General features: G+C 40.4%; 3 protein-coding genes across 6 annotated transcripts in view; all 3 read right to left on the reverse strand.

Moving 5' to 3' along the window:
* Positions 1 to 346: 346 nt before the first annotated feature.
* pdrg1 (p53 and DNA-damage regulated 1) lies at positions 347 to 5,402 on the reverse strand. Its single transcript, XM_020618283.1, has 5 exons — positions 5,269 to 5,402; positions 2,922 to 2,997; positions 2,592 to 2,666; positions 2,369 to 2,449; positions 347 to 804 (listed from the first exon to the last, which is right to left on the reverse strand). Exons 1-5 carry the CDS (start codon positions 5,350 to 5,352, stop codon positions 722 to 724), a joined length of 399 nt encoding a protein of 132 aa, XP_020473939.1. The 5' UTR covers positions 5,353 to 5,402; the 3' UTR covers positions 347 to 721.
* Positions 5,403 to 8,171: 2,769 nt separating this feature from the next.
* Positions 8,172 to 11,192, reverse strand: LOC109970600 (uncharacterized). 3 transcript variants are annotated; one of them, XM_020618278.1, is made up of 5 exons: positions 11,026 to 11,191; positions 10,672 to 10,750; positions 10,195 to 10,250; positions 9,906 to 10,116; positions 8,176 to 9,821 (listed from the first exon to the last, which is right to left on the reverse strand). In XM_020618278.1, exons 1-5 carry the CDS (start codon positions 11,133 to 11,135, stop codon positions 8,763 to 8,765), a joined length of 1,515 nt encoding a protein of 504 aa, XP_020473934.1. In that variant the 5' UTR covers positions 11,136 to 11,191; the 3' UTR covers positions 8,176 to 8,762. The 3 variants fall into 3 exon arrangements, with proteins under 3 accessions (XP_020473933.1, XP_020473932.1, XP_020473934.1); XM_020618277.1 differs by having other exon boundaries at positions 8,172 to 10,116; positions 10,947 to 11,029; XM_020618276.1 differs by having other exon boundaries at positions 8,175 to 10,116; positions 11,026 to 11,192.
* A 1,834-nt stretch (positions 11,193 to 13,026) lies between these two features.
* The window catches only part of LOC109970592 (cytosolic 10-formyltetrahydrofolate dehydrogenase-like), a 59,450-nt gene continuing 53,749 nt past the window's right edge, over positions 13,027 to 18,727 (reverse strand). For both annotated transcript variants that reach the window (XM_020618260.1, XM_020618259.1), the window contains exons 15-23: positions 17,027 to 17,132; positions 16,822 to 16,909; positions 16,147 to 16,240; positions 15,955 to 16,054; positions 15,493 to 15,591; positions 14,673 to 14,838; positions 14,473 to 14,578; positions 14,134 to 14,333; positions 13,027 to 13,624 (exon numbers count right to left, since the gene is read on the reverse strand). In XM_020618260.1, the coding sequence (XP_020473916.1) occupies positions 13,569 to 13,624; positions 14,134 to 14,333; positions 14,473 to 14,578; positions 14,673 to 14,838; positions 15,493 to 15,591; positions 15,955 to 16,054; positions 16,147 to 16,240; positions 16,822 to 16,909; positions 17,027 to 17,132 (1,015 nt within the window). In that variant the 3' untranslated portion in view covers positions 13,027 to 13,568. The remainder of the gene's footprint in view (positions 13,625 to 14,133; positions 14,334 to 14,472; positions 14,579 to 14,672; positions 14,839 to 15,492; positions 15,592 to 15,954; positions 16,055 to 16,146; positions 16,241 to 16,821; positions 16,910 to 17,026; positions 17,133 to 18,727) is intronic.

Here is an 18,727-nt window from a genome sequence, read left to right on the forward strand (position 1 = left end):
CTTGTGAACAGCTCTTGGTGTAGACTGTCAGGGTTCGGCCAGTAACTACAGAGGACTAAGGCCACAGCACCATCTATGGTTTAAACAGCCAATAACAGAATAAATACAAAATTAAACAGCAGACAAGACTCCAAAATAACATCAGCATTGGTTTGAGTACAAACTAGCTATAGTCACAACTACAGGAAGGTTACAATACCACAGCCTCTGGTTAGAGGCAGCTTTAAAGGAGACATCTTATACAGTTTGTACCATGGTAACTATCCTTTGAACATCTGTGCTTGTGTTACATTACACATTTTGACAGTGTGATGCCATAAATGCGTTATGGCAATAATGCATTTACTTTTTTTTTTTGCATTAATCACATGAAGTATTTTCTTAACTGGAGTAAGCAAAATAAGCCAATCCTGTATGGTTTTGTCCTTTTTACAATTTCACAGCTGATTATCCAAATGCTGCAAATCAATACTGTATAAAATAACATAATCACTGATACAGAATTTGATCCATATTGCCCATACCTAGTTTGAGTAGACACTCTTCAATTGTCAGGGGAAAGTGAACACTTAAATACACTACCAGTCTTATATTTGACAAAAAAATGCATATTATTGCATATTTATCCAGCACATTGCTGTGCTGCAGTTCAAGGCTAAGTTCTCAGGTAACACTTTAGTTGAATGTCCTCAAAACTATGGAGTGGAGAGCAGATCTGGTGTCATCTCTTCAAAAGATTGTCAATAGCTTTGATTTCATCAGTGGATAGAGGAGAAAGGTTGTATCCTCTCACCTCCGGTCTACCTGCAAACACAAAGACAGACGCCATGATCATCTTTCAGGGGATTGCTGGGATGATATTCAGTGTGGTCACAGACCAGTTTTGACTTCAGCTAGCAGGCTGAACAAAACAAACTAAAAAAAAAAACTAGATATTGATTTAAAATATTTCCTCTTGCATTGGGTGCAATTGTGACTGAGCTCTTTGTCCAAAAACAACATGAAGGAACTTTCCATTTTGACTAGTTTTACCAGATAAATAATTATTGAGTTGCAACCCCTCCCTGTTGTCCTCCTCCAGGTTCTACAGCTGTCTCCTTTAACACAGACTGAACTCTGTTTCCATTTCAACTGACTGTAGGTCTCTCAGAAAACTTTTTTTTCCTGTACAAACATAAGTTATTGGAGACCAAACATTCCTCCTCAGGGGCCTGAGGACATATTTCACATTGATGACAAAGGTTTTCAGACAGTTTTTCATCTCAGCTTTCACGGATCCACAGATTAACCACCTTCAGTACTGTGCAAAAGTCTTAGGCCACCATTAGATTTGTTTTAGCAATGATATGATGACTATGTTTCTTTACCAAAATACAACTACAAAATATAGGAAATATATACACAGTATTAAAAAAAACCCATCATAAAACTCTATACTCCACATGTGGTATTCAAGCTGAGATTAAGGACAAAAATAACAGTAAAAGACCTAAAGAAACTGCTAGAATCTATTAATAAGTTTCTCTAAGCTTCTTCTTTGAGGGACTGGAGGAAATCCAGCATCTGGCAGCTTCACCTGGGTGCCAAGTTGATACTTCCACAGTCTGAAGAAGCTTGATTAGGAATAGTCTTTGTGGAAGGACAGCAGCCAAGAAAGCACTTTTTCAGAAGGGGACAGGGAGAAAAGGCTGAGTCATGCAAAACACTCACAAAGATTGGAGTAAAAATCTGTGGAAAAGAGTCTAATGGAGTGATGGATAGAAGTTTGAAGTGTCCAGGTCCAATCGTTGACAGTATGTGAGAATAAGAGTTGAGATAGAAGTAATGAGTGCCAGCAGCCTTCAGTGAAACATGGTGGAGGGTCTGTCATGGTGTCAAAACTTCAACAGTCTCCCCAGAAGCATTCAAGCTGTGCTAATTGCAAAGAGAAGTCAATACATACTGACTTTGGACTGTATAAGCCATTTTGTTATGAAAATTAAAATGTTTAATACTGTGTACATACTATATTTCCTGTATTTGCTGATTATATCTTAATAAAGAGACAAAATCAACATAAATTATAATTTTAATTATAAATCATTACAACCTTGCTAAAACAGCAAATCAAACAGTGGCCTAAGACCTTTGCACAGTACTGAATGTTTTAACGTTCAAGTGAATGTAAACTACAAGAGTGTACTTATAATACCTCATAGGATTTTCTCATCTGAAATACCCCAGTACCCCAGGGCTCTGTTCTTGGCCCTCTCCTCTTGTTCTCTATATGTTTATATTTCACCTCTCAGTCAAGCGTATTTCCCAAAACTGTTCCTTTAAATTAGTAGGTTGCAAGAGATCAAACAAGCAGCCAAAATGCTCTTCATACCTTGGATCTCATTGAGACGATTAACTTTTGCTTTCAGTCCTTTGCGAAGGTCATTTATCTCTTTGTCAAGCTGCTCCTGGTCTATGAATTGAGGAACAAAGATCAAAAACAATTTCAGGATGATCAGGATGATACTGTTTAGTCACAGTATGTGTAACACAGGTCAATTTATATTCAGGGAAAATCAATATATTTAGCTATCATACTAATTGGCAGTTTTTACCTTTCTGAATCATTTCTCTTGTCTTTGATTTGGGAAATCTGATGAACATGGTTCCAAAGCAAACCTTCACTTTTTCTGCAAAAAACAGCAGTGCTTAGTCTCATTTCATGTGTGACACATCTCTCCAATATTACAACCATCCACCACATTCACATCAAGGCAGTAAATGTATTTTTCTTTGAAATATCTATAATTATCATTTACATAGTCTAAGCAAATGGCTGTCAGTGAGTGCCAGGTAACAAGTGTGACTCAAACCAAATGCAGTGAAAAGTCCACATTACAAAACCTCTCCTCTGGGGCAACACCTCGTCCTGAAGGGTTACTCACCTGAATCTGACATTGCAGTTTTCAGTGCATTCAAAGCCTCTCTGTTCCTGTTTCTCTTTTTGTCCAGGTCCACAATCTGAAACAACACAGCCCATTATCTAATATTGTTTTTTTATTGATTACTAAAACATCATCAGACTCATAGACTGCACCAATGGTTAATATCTATACAGTAGTTTATAATATAAATATGCATTATATTACAGTGTTTCAGGAGAAAATTTCTGTAATATTGTCAGGTGGCATCATTTTAAAAGCCTGTTATAGTTGTACTGTATGTTACTGTAATATACTGAATGTCCATCAAAATCCAAACTTGTATTAAATATCACCTCAAATAGTCATTGCTTGGGTAGGTAATTGGTTTTCAATTTTAGCATTCAAATAATCAGCTCCAGCTGAATGTGCCTTCCTGTCAGCAGCGGAGCAGTTCCCATACCAAGTGGTAATGGATAAAGTGAGGGTACTCTCCACCACACACCAGTAAAAAGCTGTCAGCACTGGGATGTTCAGACTGGCAGTATTCTCCCTGCCAAAAGCTGATTACAGCTAGTATTGTGATATTGACAGGGGTTTTCTGACCCAAATTAATTTTAATTTCAGTCTTGTAGGCTATATTTCAACCGCAGTTAACCACTAGGTTTTGTGCAACTCTAAAGGGCCAGTTTAACCAGTAAAACGCAGTTTATCTTTACCAAAAAGTGATTTAAACTAAAATCTTAAAAATGAAAAGGGGGTTTTCAAATTAACTTTATTTTTCTAACTCTAACTGATTTTTATATCCTGTACTGTACACTGTTTCTATCAACATACATAATGTGTAACACCATACACCGATATGATTAATATAGTTATAAATACTTATTATATAAGTTTTTTCCAGAATACATGTTTGTCTTGGGAACAGTGTACATATATTACAAGATCCACATATATAGTGAACTGGCTTCAATCACACTTTACATTTAGCTGTATTTATTTTAAAAAATATATCAAATTAATCAGCCATTTCACAAACAAATGTTACATATTACCACCTAAGTACATCCAGAAGTTATGACTCAAAAAAGCCTGACTGCACTCTAAACTGTTACAGCTTCTTTTGGCTACAATTACAATTATTCAGATACAATTTCCTCCAAAGTTCAAGTTTTACAAAGACATACCTTTGTACTACCAGTCATTGGGCATTTTATCATATTTTGGTTCCAACAAAAGCAGCTGTATGCAAATATAAATTGGCCAATGCATTTTTTATTGGGCTGTGCACGCTCCTGCAGACTGTAATCACTTTCTGGCAGGCAGACACTTTTTGGCACATCACCGGTACCAGGCGATGGAAAAGGTGACCATGCTAGGCAGCCTCAGGGAAGAGGGCTGAGGGAGGGCTGCGTCTCCATAGACACAGACAGCTTCCTCCACACTTTGCTGTCCTGCCTCAGGTTCACCAGTTTATTAAAAATGCATAAAACAAATATTTGGACTGTGTGACAAGAGCATCAACTATGTTATAGGATACTCAATAAATGCAGAATGAATCGTCCAATGTTAACATAAATCACTACATGTGATATATTACGCACTGTAATGGGCATTCATTTGATTCCATGTAGTAGGGTACACCGATAAATAGCGTGTTGAGAGTAGTCCAAATGATCCTATGGACTGATGTACAGAGCTCTAATTTACTTCACATTCAACATCTGCCCCTGGTTACATACTAGCTAACTAAACTAACGTTAGCTTGTTTACCAAACTACAGCGAGGTCTCACCTCTCTCATCCTCATCTCTCCGAACCCCTTCCCTCTCTCTCCCTCATCTAAAGAAATTTCTTATGTCCATCTAAAGGAGTCAATTATGTTTGAGTCAAAATAAGTTAATCGGGTTTATTCAAATGCTTTGACATTCTAGATTAGAACAAATGGATTCTTTCCCCAAATTAAATTAATCCAATGCAAAATATAGAAGCTTGTTAAAACTCGAATGTGTGCTTTTACTGGGGCACGTGTCCCAGTAAAAGTGGTCTACTGACGCCTATGTTTACAGTGCTTACACTTAACTGATGCTAATGCCACCGCTTTTTTCTTTAGTGTTCTGTCCTTACTATTAACACAAGACTACCAAACATTTTGCGAGATGGGCTTGATAATTCCACGATAAAGACAAGAATGACAACAAGAAGACAACAGAAATGTGGAAATTTAGTTATAGTAAAAACTAGCAGGGAACCATAAATTAGCTAGTTAGCTTAGCTTCTAAATTCTCAATTATAGTTCTTGATATCCGTCCTCCGATGCCCGTGCATTTAACCAACATGCAGCTTTTAATTACGAAGTATTTAGCTACCTGTTGTTTAGTGGTGAGAACATCCTCAGCTGCCTCTTCAACTTCAGTTAAATACTCCAAAACACGCTGAGTTACAGCATCCATTGTGGCTGTGTAGCTACAAAAACATGCCCGGTCTGAAACAACGACTGGAAACAAACAGTACCGCTAGAGAATTTATGAAACCCCTATGTGGTGGCTCCGAGAGCCCCATGCACTGCATCTTATAAAACCAAATACATAACCATAAACAAAATAGTTCACAATTAAGTGACAAATAATAAAGAATAATATTTTTATAGATTAGTCAAATCATTGTGGTATTATATTATTTCATTTCTATTTGGTTTAAAAACATGCCATCCTCCTAACATCCTCTCTCTATGAATGCTATAGAAAACAACTACATTTTATTTTCTTAATGCTCATCTATTCAGGTATAAAACATTCTAAAATGCATTACTAATTTTGATGAGTTTGCAGTAATTGAAGCATGTCAGTAAAACATGTCAGAAAAGCTGTAAGTGATCAAATCTACAAATATACAGAACTGGGACTAGTATGCATGTGAAAATATAAAAGGTAATGTTGATGGCATGACACAGAGCAGAAGCTGAGTGAAGACAAAACATTTGTCTTCCTCCAGAGCAATCCTTTTATTTCTGTCAATTTATTGTTATTTCTTGTTGGTTATAAATGCTTTGATGAAAAAAAGTTCCAAAAATATTTGTCTTTCCAATATTGAGATGGATTATGGTTTACATGTTTATGTACCACAATTAGTGCAAAAGAGTGACTCTAACTTCAGATTTTTGCTTCAAGATTCATTAATTCATAGTAAATGAGACTCCCGTGAAACAATGAATTTATTATTTTGAACAGGAATGCAGTAAACCACAGTAAACACAGGAACAATCAAATGGAGGAATAGTCTGAGTCAGTTTCCTCTGCAGAAAACAGCAGCAGAGAGGTTTTCTCAAGTGAGGAAGCGTCGAAATCCACCCTTTGCTACTTGGTCCTCACCTTGGCTGAGATTTGGGTGCTTCTGCTCCACATCAGGGAGAACCTGAACAACTGTTTTTCCCTTGGGCTGCTCACTTGTGAACTCACCTTCTAGGACTGAAGCAGTGAGTGCTGGTTCAGCTGGAGGGGTCAGAGGAGGTGGTAGAGGTGACACCACAGCAGAATCTGGTTCTGTGCTGAGTGTAAGCTGAGCTTCTGGTCCATCCAATGCAATGTTGGTTGATGGCTCAGCACTGGCTGTCAGTGGAGTAGATCTAGGCGACACCACAGCAGAGTCTGGGTCTGGACTGGGTGTTAGTTCAGCCTGGCAGGAGATGATGACACGAGGTTCATCAGCGGGGGTCTGAGGGAGGAGAGGAGCAGACACCACAGCAGGGTCTGGTTCAGAGCAAGTTAGTGGCTGCACTGCTGGCTCATCCAACGCAATGTTGGCAGGAGGTTCAGCACTGGTGGTCAGTGGAGCAGGTGGATGACAGACAGCAAAAGGCTCTGGTTCTGGGCTGGGTTTAGGCTGCTCTGCTGCTTCAGTCTGACTTATAGTGTCACTGTCATCAAGAGCATCGTTGGCAGGCAGTTCAGTGGTCAGAGAAGCTGGTGGAGGAGAAACTTCCTCTGATTCTGGTTATCTGCTGGACTCTTCACTCATATCACCGGCCAGGACTGAAGCAGTGACTGCAGGTTCCGCTGGAGGGGACAGAGGAGGTGGAGGAAAGACACCACAGCAGAGTCTGGGTCTGGGCTGGGTGTATGCTGCTCTGCTGCTTCAGTCTTACTCATAGTATCACTGTCTTCAACAGTGTCAAAGTGCCCTGGGGTGAGACACTGAACCCCACTTGCTGCCGATGACCAGAGCAGTGCTGCAGTGAGTTGGCTGCCTCGGTTCTGTACTGGAGACAAACTCTTTGTGTGTAACGTACTTGGCCAATAAAAGTGATTAAAAATTTAAATTAAGTTTTAAAACATTCACTATGAAATGGATGATGAGATTTAATCAGTGAGGTAAAGTTTTAATAATTGGTGAGATGCAGGTGTTATTTTTCCATTTTGAAAAGCTTTTGCATTGTTACCGTGCCACAGCAGAGACTCTGAACCGTGGCTCCACCAGATACTCCGACCTGATGCACAGTAATGATTATTCAACCATCATAACAATATTATAACAGCAGGGCTGCAGCTACTGGAAAGACTGTCCTCCTCTAAAAACTTGACTCCTTATGTCGTTTGTGCTAGCAACCATTCCAGTGGGCATTCATCCACATCAGTTTTGGATTTCTACAGGTTGGGGGCTTGTTAATAGATTTCACTTGATCATCTGTGTCTGAATCAGAAGACGAAAGCATGAAGCTGGACGTCTTCCTCTTCTATGCTGATTGTTCCGCTGTGGTCTCAGCAGATGGATCCTGAGCTTGCCTCTCCTTCACCAGGTTGCCTGTAGAATCCCACACTTCAGCCCTTTCAGGTTTGGAAAGACACTTTAAATCCTCAAACCCGGCATCTATTGCAGTGGCAATCCTGAGCCAAGTGAGGCTGGTGTTTATCTTCTAGGTCTTCAGTAAATGCTTTGTTGAACCTTACAATATAAACTGGATCATCATCTGAGAGCTATGCTTGAAGGCTTTTCTTAAAATTTGCCAAAAACATTCACTTGGACCCAGGGATGATGTTACAGATCTCTTTATCAGCCCTCTGTAACAACAGTCTAATTGAAGACAGCATGTTTCTCACTCGAAATGATTTTCTACAGTCATATGTGTCAATGTAGTGATGACTTCCCTGTTACTAAAAATGTACATTTAATATCTAATATTAAAGTTTTCAGTTTTCACTACATGAATTCTATGATCCTGGACAGATGTATGTGAACTGCAACTTGACTGGCTGGTGGAGGCACACAATTGCAAGTCAGCCATTCTATTTAGTTTTTTGTTTAATTTTTCATGCATCAAAAGACATAATAAACTAATTAATTTTTGTCTTGAAATATTCTCATGCAAAGGTCAGCACCCTCAGGGGTGCCAGCAGAACATTTCATCTATCCAGAAATGGACTAAACCGAGAGAGATGGCTTTTTATTTACATCACTAATAAAATTGGCAGTGTTAAAAAAAATTTCATAGTCATATTTACATAGTGTATTGTGCTGACAAGTGCTTACTGGGTGAATAAATAAATAATAAAAGAAGAAAACAAAAAAATACATTTCCATACACATGGCAAGATTTATGTAAGTCACCAGTTCATGTAAAGGTCCACTGCAGCATCATAGCTGAATAGCAATGGATTTATCCTAATAATTTAACTTTAATTAGCTGAGAACCAAAAAAAATTTTTTTTTAAATCATCACAATCAAAATAACAAAAGAAAAGCAAAAGAAAAACTTGCTACACTTTCAATCAAACTATTCAACTATTTGAAAAAACACATTCATATTCCAATATTAAGAGACATGACTGTAGGTGTGGCATATACACATACAGTAATCAAGAGGCTGTTATGTCATAAATTCAACCTGTTTTGGCTTGATTGGTTTGTTATCTGGAGAATATTTGGAACCAGGTAAATTGTCCATTATTGCAGTTACAGCATCTGGTTTTATTTCCTGTTCCTTAAACTCAGCTGTCCTCCTTCGCTCAGTTCCTCCTTTCCTACACTCAGACCCACTCCGTCTTTTCTCTAATCCGTTCTGTTGTCTTTCTCCTCCACCTCCCTGCTGCTCTGACCCACTCCTTCTCCTAAATACCCCTGTCTTCCTGTAGTTCAACCCATTTCCCCGTGCTCCCACACAGTCCCTCCCAATCCCAAAACTCGAGTCCCTGGCAGTATAATGAGGCTTAGTGTTAGCACCTTGAACAGGGTTGCGGATGTTGCCTGAGGCTTGCATTCTCCGCAGGTGGCTGTTGGCCCTCACAGGGCTGCTGAACATCTGAACTTGGAATGCTGAACTCCTGTCTGGGGCGTGCACCCGGCTCTCACTGTAGCTCCTTTTGGGGAGTGACACGAGCCCCCTGCGCTCCAGAACAGGGCTTACTCCGGCCTGACGGGTGTGGCTGTGGGTGGGGCGGCAACACGCTGTGCTACAGGTTGAGTGCCGGAAGCGGCATAAAGTGCAGGCACAGCTGGAGAGCAGGGCAGAGTGACTGATCAAGGAGGAAAGGAAGGTGAGGGGGAAGGCACGCTGACACTGGAGGATACACTTAGGAGAACTGAGGCGTGATGAGGCAGCAGCAGTGGACCTGTGGCAGCTAAGAAGAACATCTGACACAGCCGACTTCCCACTCTCCTCCTGGACAGTCTGGATCTGATGCCACTCCAGCTGCAGCAGCCTCTCCAGGTACATTTCCAAAGGGCCCACAGGTCTTGGCCGAGGGGCCCCCCGGCCCTCCATGTTGTAAAAGACAGCCAGCTGACTGAGGCTCCAGGAGTTAAAAGGTGGAGGAAGGAAGTCTGGGAAGTCAAAACTACCATGGCCCTGTGCTCTGGGTCTGTGGCTGCGAGTGGAGCAGTCTTCAGCCTCGATGACCTCTGGCCTCAGCTCAAGTTGTGGAAGAACCTGAATGGGTGAAACAAAAAGTCTCTCTGACTCAGACAAATCAGTGTCACTGTCACCTTCTCCATGGGCACTCAGGCTTCCCACCTTCAACTCTGGTGAGTGTCTGTCCAGCAGATGAGGACTTGAGTCAGACAGGCAGTAGCAGGGGAAGGCTGGTGTGTGTCTGCTTCCTCTCACAGCTGTGTGCTTCTGTCCTCTGTGGCCACAGTGCTGAGCAGCTGGCTGAGTAGCTGGCTCCATCCTGTCCTCAACAGGGGACGGTGGGTGGGGTTTTGATGCAGAAGTTCCCTGAGCACTAAAAAGCAAAAGCAAATCATATATTAACACTCCAGCAGCAAAGAATGACACAGAACTTTACAAACAGCAATCTCACCTGTGCTGAGTGCTGTGTTTAGCATTAGGCTTGTGCTTTCTTCTCGGCTGCTGCCTCTGTGATTACAAAGAAACCTGTTAGACCTGCATGTGTTTTCAACCATTCACTATATATATTCACTCTTTAAACACATATTTCAAACTAAAACTACAACTGGAGATTATTTCCATCACTGATTAATCTATTACTTTCTCTGTGAACTGTTTGGACTATGAATTGTCTGAAATAGTGAAAAACATCCTACCCATTGTAATTCTCCAGAAGTCATGGCAACAAATGTCCTGTTTTGCCCAACCAACAGTTCAAGGCTCACATTTATTAAATTTATATGAAATGCTGCTAATCTTTCTAAACACCTGAAAACTGCAGATGTTTGTCATTTCTGCTTGGGAAATGATCAATTATCATTCTAAGCTGCTATTAATTTACTGTCCAGTGACTAATCAATTAAACTACTCATAGTCACTTCACACTTACTTTCTCGTTATTAATTTCTTGACTTGGAAACGTGTGTTGTGGTTGCAGTGACTTCCTTTGTGACTGCCGCCTTCCCATTCTGTTGCTCGGAAAATATAAAATATGAACGTATTAAATATTAGAAACAACTAATGACTCAAATAACAACGCATATGAAAATGAAATATGGATACCACAAGGCATCCCGCGACGTGCAGTGACGCCGACATGTCGGTAATTACATATATAAAGCACAAACGCACAACATTTCGACATATAAGTGCAGTGATACTGACATCGGAAAGAGCTTTACAGGGATGGCGCATCCCCGCCTCACCATTCGTTTTAAAATAATAGTCTAACATCTGACTCTACCTGGCCACATTAGGCCCGCTGCTGCTCCACACCTTCCTCCATTCTCTGTCCCTGATGGACACCCTCTCCAGACACCGTTGTGGCACTCGTTCCTGCAGAATCGTGCCCATCCCAGCTTAAGAAGGCACCAATGAAATGGGCGAGTGGGCTGTTCACGACAAACACAGTAACATAATCATGTGATGGGTCGGGGGGGGGGGGGGGGGGAAAAAGAAAAACCTCCTTACAGATATGTTCGGCGTGATGCACGATTCCACTGCCGTCCAGCAGAGCGCAGTGCAGATCTGTACAGTAGGTCTATTACAGTACAATGTTCTACCCGGTCTTCATAATTTAAAGGGACAAGGATGGGAATAAACAGATCCAATAAAAGACAACTGGGTATTTGTGTACAGGAAGTCTATATACCATAAATGAAAAAAGCGTTTTCTCAATATCACAAACATTATTCTTTGATTTCTTTTTCTTGAACAGGCTATTGTTATTTTCAGTGGTAGAAGACATAGGATGCCAACATCTGTTGCATGTCAGAACTGGTCCATGCATTTGTTACTTCCTGGCTGGACTACTGTAACTCTTTACTATCAGGATGTCCCAATAGTTCCCTAAAAAGCCTCCAGTTAATCCAAAATGCTGCAGCCAGAGTACTGACAGGAACTAGCAAGAGAGATCATATCTCTCCTATATTAGCTTCTTTCCACTGACTCCCTGTAAAATCCAGAACAGAATTTAAAATCCTTCTCCTAATATACAAAGTCCTTAATGCCAAGGCTCCATCGTATCTTAAAGACCTCATAGAGCCTTATCATCCTAACAGAGCACTTCGCTCTCAGAGTGCAGGTCTACTTGTGGTTCCTAGAGTCCACAGAAGTAGAATGGGAGGCAGAGCCTTTAGCTATCAAGCTCCTCTCGTATGGAACCCAGTCTCAGCTCGGGAGCCGGACACCCTCTCTACCTTTAAGATTAGACTTAAGACTTTCCTTTTTGATAAAGCTTATAGTTAGGGCTGGATCAGGTGACCCTGAGCCTTCCCTTAGATATGCTGCTATAAGCCTAGACTGCTGGGGAGCCCCATGATGCTCTATATGCTTCTATATGCCACCATTACACATCACTAACTTTGTGTCTAACATGATACACTAAGATGATCCATCCATCCATTATCTATACCACTTATTCCTGAATAGGGCCATGGAGGGACTGGAGCCAATCCCAGCTGACACTGGGTGAGAGATGGGGTCCACCCTGGACAGGTCGCCAGTCTATTACAGGACTGACACTAAGAGACAGACCACACACACTCACACTCACTCCTAGGGGCAATTTAGAGACGCCAATCAACCTAAGCTGCATGTCTTTGGACTGTGGGAGGAAGATGGAGTATCCGGAGAGAACCCACATGCTTGAACCTGGACATTAAGATGATGAACATGGAAAACATTATAGCTGCTTGGCATTATTATGTTGGCATTGTGAGCATGTTTGCATGCAGACTGGTGTTCACATTTCACTCAAATACAGGATCACAGAGCTGCTACTATAGCTGTACTAAAGTCACGCAGGTCTTTTGTTTATATATCTAGCACATTTCTGTATATTTCTGTGAATATGTGGTGTGCTACTTCAAAACAATAAAATATCTCATATAAATTTGATCTCTACTTGTGAAATTTTGTTTTACTGATGATCTGGCTGTAGGTTTTGTATGACCTATATCCCAAACCATATAAAAATAAATTACAAATAATTAGCCCACCAAAAAAATTACCAGTATTCTGTCTAGCTTGTGTTCCTTTGCCATAGACTGAATCGACTTCCCTTCTGTCACTTGCCTAGCTGCTCTTCTTTGAACTTCCACAGGGGCTGAGCCCTGGTTTGTCTTACATTTTCAGCTTCTTGGCATGATGATTTAAGATCTGCAATATCACAAAATAACACCTGAATACCTATAGTCACTAATTGAACCACATTTTAAGGAAATAAGAATGTGACTTTGACTGGCACATTTTATTCCACAACCACCATTTTGAGAAAACAGCTTTATACAGCAATTCAGACTGACATTTATGTTAACTTTATGACCACATGCTGTAGCTTATACATCTTAAAGCTAATATGTAATAGCATCTCAAATTTATCTTTTCCCATTTAGGTACAAGTCTGGTGACACCTTGACCATGATGAATTTACTAGGCATGACAAAAAGTACATTTTCAGACCATGTTATTGCTCTTCTCTGTCACAGACTGAGTGAAATAAATTATTCTTCCTTAATCTGTGGTGTGTTTTTGTATTAGATAAATTTAACAGGTTAATGTGATCAATCAGACTGTTAAGGCTCACTGAGTATTACAGTCAGGGGTCACTAGTGAGAGAACACCTCTTACGACACAACTACAGGAGTTGATTTTATTGCGATGACATCACTTCATCCACATGAGCTTGTGCATCCCTCTGCATGTCTTCTCAGTCAGTGTCCACATGTGCATCACTGTATGCAGGAAGCTGATGTCCTCACTGCCTTCTGTCTCCTGTGATGTCACTTAGTACTCAATGGTCACTGCCTTTGTCTTCAGGTATTCGTTGAGAGCCTCCTGTCCTGTTGAAGTAACACAGAGAGTATCTGTAAATATGGATGTTAATCAAGAAGGGTAGTTGTCATGATCCTGCCCCGTCTGCTTCCGGGATCCTGCTTTTATTTTGGTACCACTTCCTGTCACCAGCTCATCCACAACCCCGGTAACTTCATCTCATCATACACATTGGTTTCACCTGCCACAAATGTCAGGATTTTCAAAGGATAATTTCCCTTTTTTCCAACTCTGTCACAAATCAATACTCATGTGCTCATACTGCATGTACCGTACACTGGTTACTGTAATCATTCCTTCTGTCCATACTGACTGTATGAGGTCTCTTACAAATGAGATTTTTACATTAACTATTTAGTATTGGATTAAAGTTGGTATCAGCAGATACCCAATGGTAAAGAATTCAAATCGCAATCAGGGCAAAAAAAAAAAAAAAAAAAATGGCTGGGACCTCCCCAATTAAAATGCATAAATAAAAGAATGCCAACTAGGGAGTAACAGCTGCAGTTTTTCTTACCCAGGTCTTTGCCAAATCCAGATTGTTTGAAGCCTCCAAAAGGCGCAGCCACATCAGTCTTGTTGTAGGTGTTGACAAAAACTGTGCCAGCATTGAGCCTTTCGCTGACGTACAGAGCTTTGCTGATGTCTCGTGTGAAAACACCTGATGCCAGGCCATACTCTGTAGCATTGGCCCTTCTTAGGACATCATCCACCTCACTGAGGCAGGGAGACAGAGAGAAGAAGAGACACAAGGCTGGGCTCATGAGGTCATACTGATTCTGCGAGCTGTCGTAAATAAAGCAAAATGGCGATATGAATAATTTCACAGTGTGAATTAATCTTGAGTCAGCCTTACGCGCCCTTGAACTTGGAAATGATCATGATGGGGCCAAATGATTCCTCTTTAGCGATGTACATGTGGTCTTGCACATCAGTGAACACTGTGGGTTCAAAGAAGAAACCTGGAAGGAGAATTAGTCAAACAGCATCATCTATCATATCAGAGGTGGACCACTGTGACTGATCTCTGACACTTTCAGCCTTTTGTGGCCTTACCTGGTCGCTGTACCTGTTTGCCACCACAGACCAGGGTGGCTCCCTCCTTGACACCAGTCTGACAATACTCCACCAGTTTGTCCAAGTGGGCTTTGTGGTTCTGAGGCCCGTGGTCTGTGGAGCGGTCCAGTGGATCACCAATCTTCATCTTCTTGACTTCCTCAACCTGAGAGACGGAGAGAAAGACATCCAAACAGCCTTTAAAGTCCATATGATATTACATTTCTCATCCTTTTCTGAAGTCAAGATGTTCTATATGCCACCATTACACATTACTAACTTTGTGTCTCCTCTCTCCCGTAGTGTGTCCTCTCTCTCTCTCTCTCTCTCTCTCTCTCTCTCTCTCTCTCTCTCTCAGCAGTCACCGGCCACATCAACCTGCCCAGTGTTTGATTGTTTGTTGTGTCTTGTTTCGTTTCTTTTCTCTCTCCTCTATCCACTCACCCCAACCGGTCGAGGCAGAAGGCCGCCCACCAAGAGCCGGGGTCTGTCGGAGGTTTCTTCTGTTAAAGGGAGTTTTTCCTCCCCACTGTCGCCAAGTGCTTGCCCAATGGGGATTTGTTGGGTTTTCCTCCATAATAATAGTGATAATAGTAAGGTCTAGAGTCTAGACCATACTTTGTAAAGTGACCTGAGATGACTTTTGTTGATTTGGCGCTATACAAATAAATTTGATTGAAACTGTAGTATAAGTATTCATCTACACTGAAATTCAGATCAGAAATGAATCAAATGCCTCTAGGTGGCTTTTTACCTTTCAGAAGTGTGGAAGAAATCAGAATTGAGAATCATCAGCAGTGTGAGCTAAAAAGACACATACCACTTTTTTCACAAACTGGTCATGAATAGTGTCTTCCACAAACAGTCTGCCAGCTGCAATGCAGTTCTCTCCTTTGTTGAAGAACACTGAGCTCATGCCCTGAAATACATACACATTAACACCACAGTTTTACTTCTGTAATTACTCAAAGCTACAATATACAGGTTCTGAAAATCAAACTATCACTAGCATGAGACTGGAAAGCAGACCACTCTGCTTCTGCCACCCCTCCATCTTTTGTACTCCATCTTTCTGTATATGTACACTCAGCAAACAGTTTATTAGATCACATGTACAGCTGCATGCAATCCAATACAACGGCTTTGCTATAAAATCTATATTTATGAAGCTCATAATGTTTGTGGTGGTTATTTGACATGCATAAATTCAATTATATGTTTATTATTGTGGTCACTGTGTACTTCACTCCACTGTATTACAGAATGAATAAATACACTGTACCATGCGCACAGCCTTGTCCATATCACAGTCACTGAAGATGATAAGAGGGGATTTTCCTCCAAGCTCCAGAGAGACTTTCTTCACATTACTGATTGCACAACTGTAGATGAATATTAATACAGACACACAAAGATGAGTGGTTATGGTAAATCGCATTTTGATCAAGTTTTGTAAATGTGTTTTAATTCTCACCTTTTCATGATCTGTTTACCAATTTCAGTGGAACCTGTGAAACCTAGCTTACGAACATCAGGGTGGTCAGACATATGCTGACCCACCAGAGCCCCTGAAAGAAAAGCTTGAGATTAATTGCATAGCATCATTAGTCAATTTCAGCCTCGTGTGATTCTTGACAAGGAAGCCAATAACTTTCATTCTGTTGATGAGTTGCTCATACTCAAAGTGTATGTAAGGGAACATTGTGTGTGGGTGTGGTGTACGAATGTTAACACTTTGTAATAATTCTTTAGTATATTACTTGTGTGGTGTAGAAGATAATTATTTAAGAATTTAATTATGTAAGAATGTTAACACTCTGTTATAATTCTTTATTTTATTACTTGTGTGGTGTAGAAGAGAATTATTTATGTAGAGATACTGCTTGCAAACCAATGATGTAAGATGATGTCATGGGGTAGGACTGGATAAGTCTGACTTCTTCCTCCTCCATTCAAGCATGTACTAGGTATAAGCAAATTGATATTGGATTAGCATTTGTTGGATATGTGTAAAATTATGTGTGTTGACATATCAACTGTCTTTACATGCTTGAAAGAAATCAAATCAAATCAAATCAATTAAATTAATCAGGGATGATCTACCAAAGCACAAATGTACTGACCAGCCAGGGTGAATGTGTGTTCCTACCTGATCCAGGCAGAATATTAATGACTCCTTTGGGCAGTCCTGCCCTTGCTGCCAACTCAGCAAACTTCAGAGCCGTCAGTGGAGTCACCTGGAAACAAACATAAATTACTTCTTTTTAAAAATCCGCTCAACAGAATTGCTACAGATTACACATTTTCATGAAATCTTGGATGAATAGGGATTGACTGCCGGTGTGGAGGCTGACATAAGCAGGTTTGAGGACTACTGTGTTTCCAGCTGCCAGACAGGCTGCGGTCTTCCAGGCCAGCATCATCAGAGGGTAGTTCCAAGGAATCACAATGGCACACACTCTGAGAAGAAAGAAAGGGAGGATTTGTGGCGTGATATTGACACAAGTGTCCCTTTATAACTTTCATAATTTATGTATTTATGTAACTGGAACGACGGTGATTCAAGAACTTTATGTGCTCATAGGATTGAGGTATTCTACGCCATTTTGCTTCATTTTGCAACATTTATTTATTCCAGATACCAAATCTAAGTGAGTAATAAAGGTTGTTTTGTTGCTGATGCCAAGTTAGGGTACATCATCAGTGATGTTACCTGAGGTCATCAGGTGTTTTGAGTCATTCAAACATCAGGAAACACTGAGGTTGATCAAGCCTCAACTTGTGCCCTAGCAGTACTCGCCCATGAATCCACTCTCTTGATCCAGAACCACCTGGAAGCTTTCTCTGCAGCCTCTGTGTTATTAAAGATGGCCCTCTCCCTCCTGTTGTCTTGGTAGTTTTGTATCATATTATGATGCTGTAGGATGTGCAATGTTCACCTGAGCTCATTAAGTAAATTGCCTAAACTGGGAAACTCTCATGTCTTGATTCTTCATCAACTTCTTCTAACATCCAAATACAAAAAGTCAGCAAATTCCTTTCAGGTGTTGAATGCAGTGTAAGCCCAATAGAGGGACTGTCCTGTAAATCCTCTATATCCAACCTTCACAGGTAAGTTATCTACAATTCAATTCTGCGTAAGCAAAATGTAAAATCCAGATCTCTGTAATTACATTAAAAATATCTTTAATTTGAAATTTGTAAAATCCAGCTCTTTGTAATTATGTTCTAACTATTCAAAATTCAAATTAAAGACATTTCTTATGTAATTTTGACCAGTTAGAATTCCAATTACAGATAACTTTAATTTGGCACATTTAAAAGATATCCAAATTATCTTTTTGGATGTCTCAAACTAAGCTATGACTAGTCAAAATTCAATTGTAGATATCTGAAACTGGAGTTATGATTAGACAAAGTATAACTGCAGATATTTATTTTTCAGTTCTGACTAGTCATAATTACATTATAACTCATTATCTAGAAATCTGGACGAGTTTGTTTTACAACCTAAATTATGACAACCCAGAGTTGAGTCCAGGATGCAGGGTCGCAATCTTACACGCCTCTCTGCTGTCTCCTTGCAGCTGCTACCCACCCAACGCTTCCAGTACCCCATAGAGACTGTGTCTGCCCCCCGCCCACCTACATTATATACAGTGGGTACGGAAAGTATTCAGACCCCCTTAAATTTTTCACTCTTTGTTATATTGCTGCCATATGCTAAAATCATTTAAGTTCATTTTTTTCCTCATTAATGTACACACAGCACCCTATATTGACAGAAAAACACAAAATTTTTGACATTTTTGCAGATTTATTAAAAAAGAAAAACTGAAATATCACATGGTCATAAGTATTCAGACCCTTTGCTGTGACACTCATATATTTGACTTAGGTGCTGTCCATTTCTTCTGATCATCCCTGAGATGGTTCTACACCTTCATTTGAGTCCAGCTGTGTTTGATTATACTGATTGGACGTGATTAGGAAAGCCACACACCTGTCTATATAAGACCCTACAGCTCACAGTGCATGTCAGAGCAAATGAGAAT

The sequence above is a fragment of the Monopterus albus genome, unplaced genomic scaffold (assembly GCF_001952655.1).
Source record: "Monopterus albus unplaced genomic scaffold, M_albus_1.0 scaffold203.1, whole genome shotgun sequence".
NCBI lineage: Eukaryota > Metazoa > Chordata > Actinopteri > Synbranchiformes > Synbranchidae > Monopterus > Monopterus albus.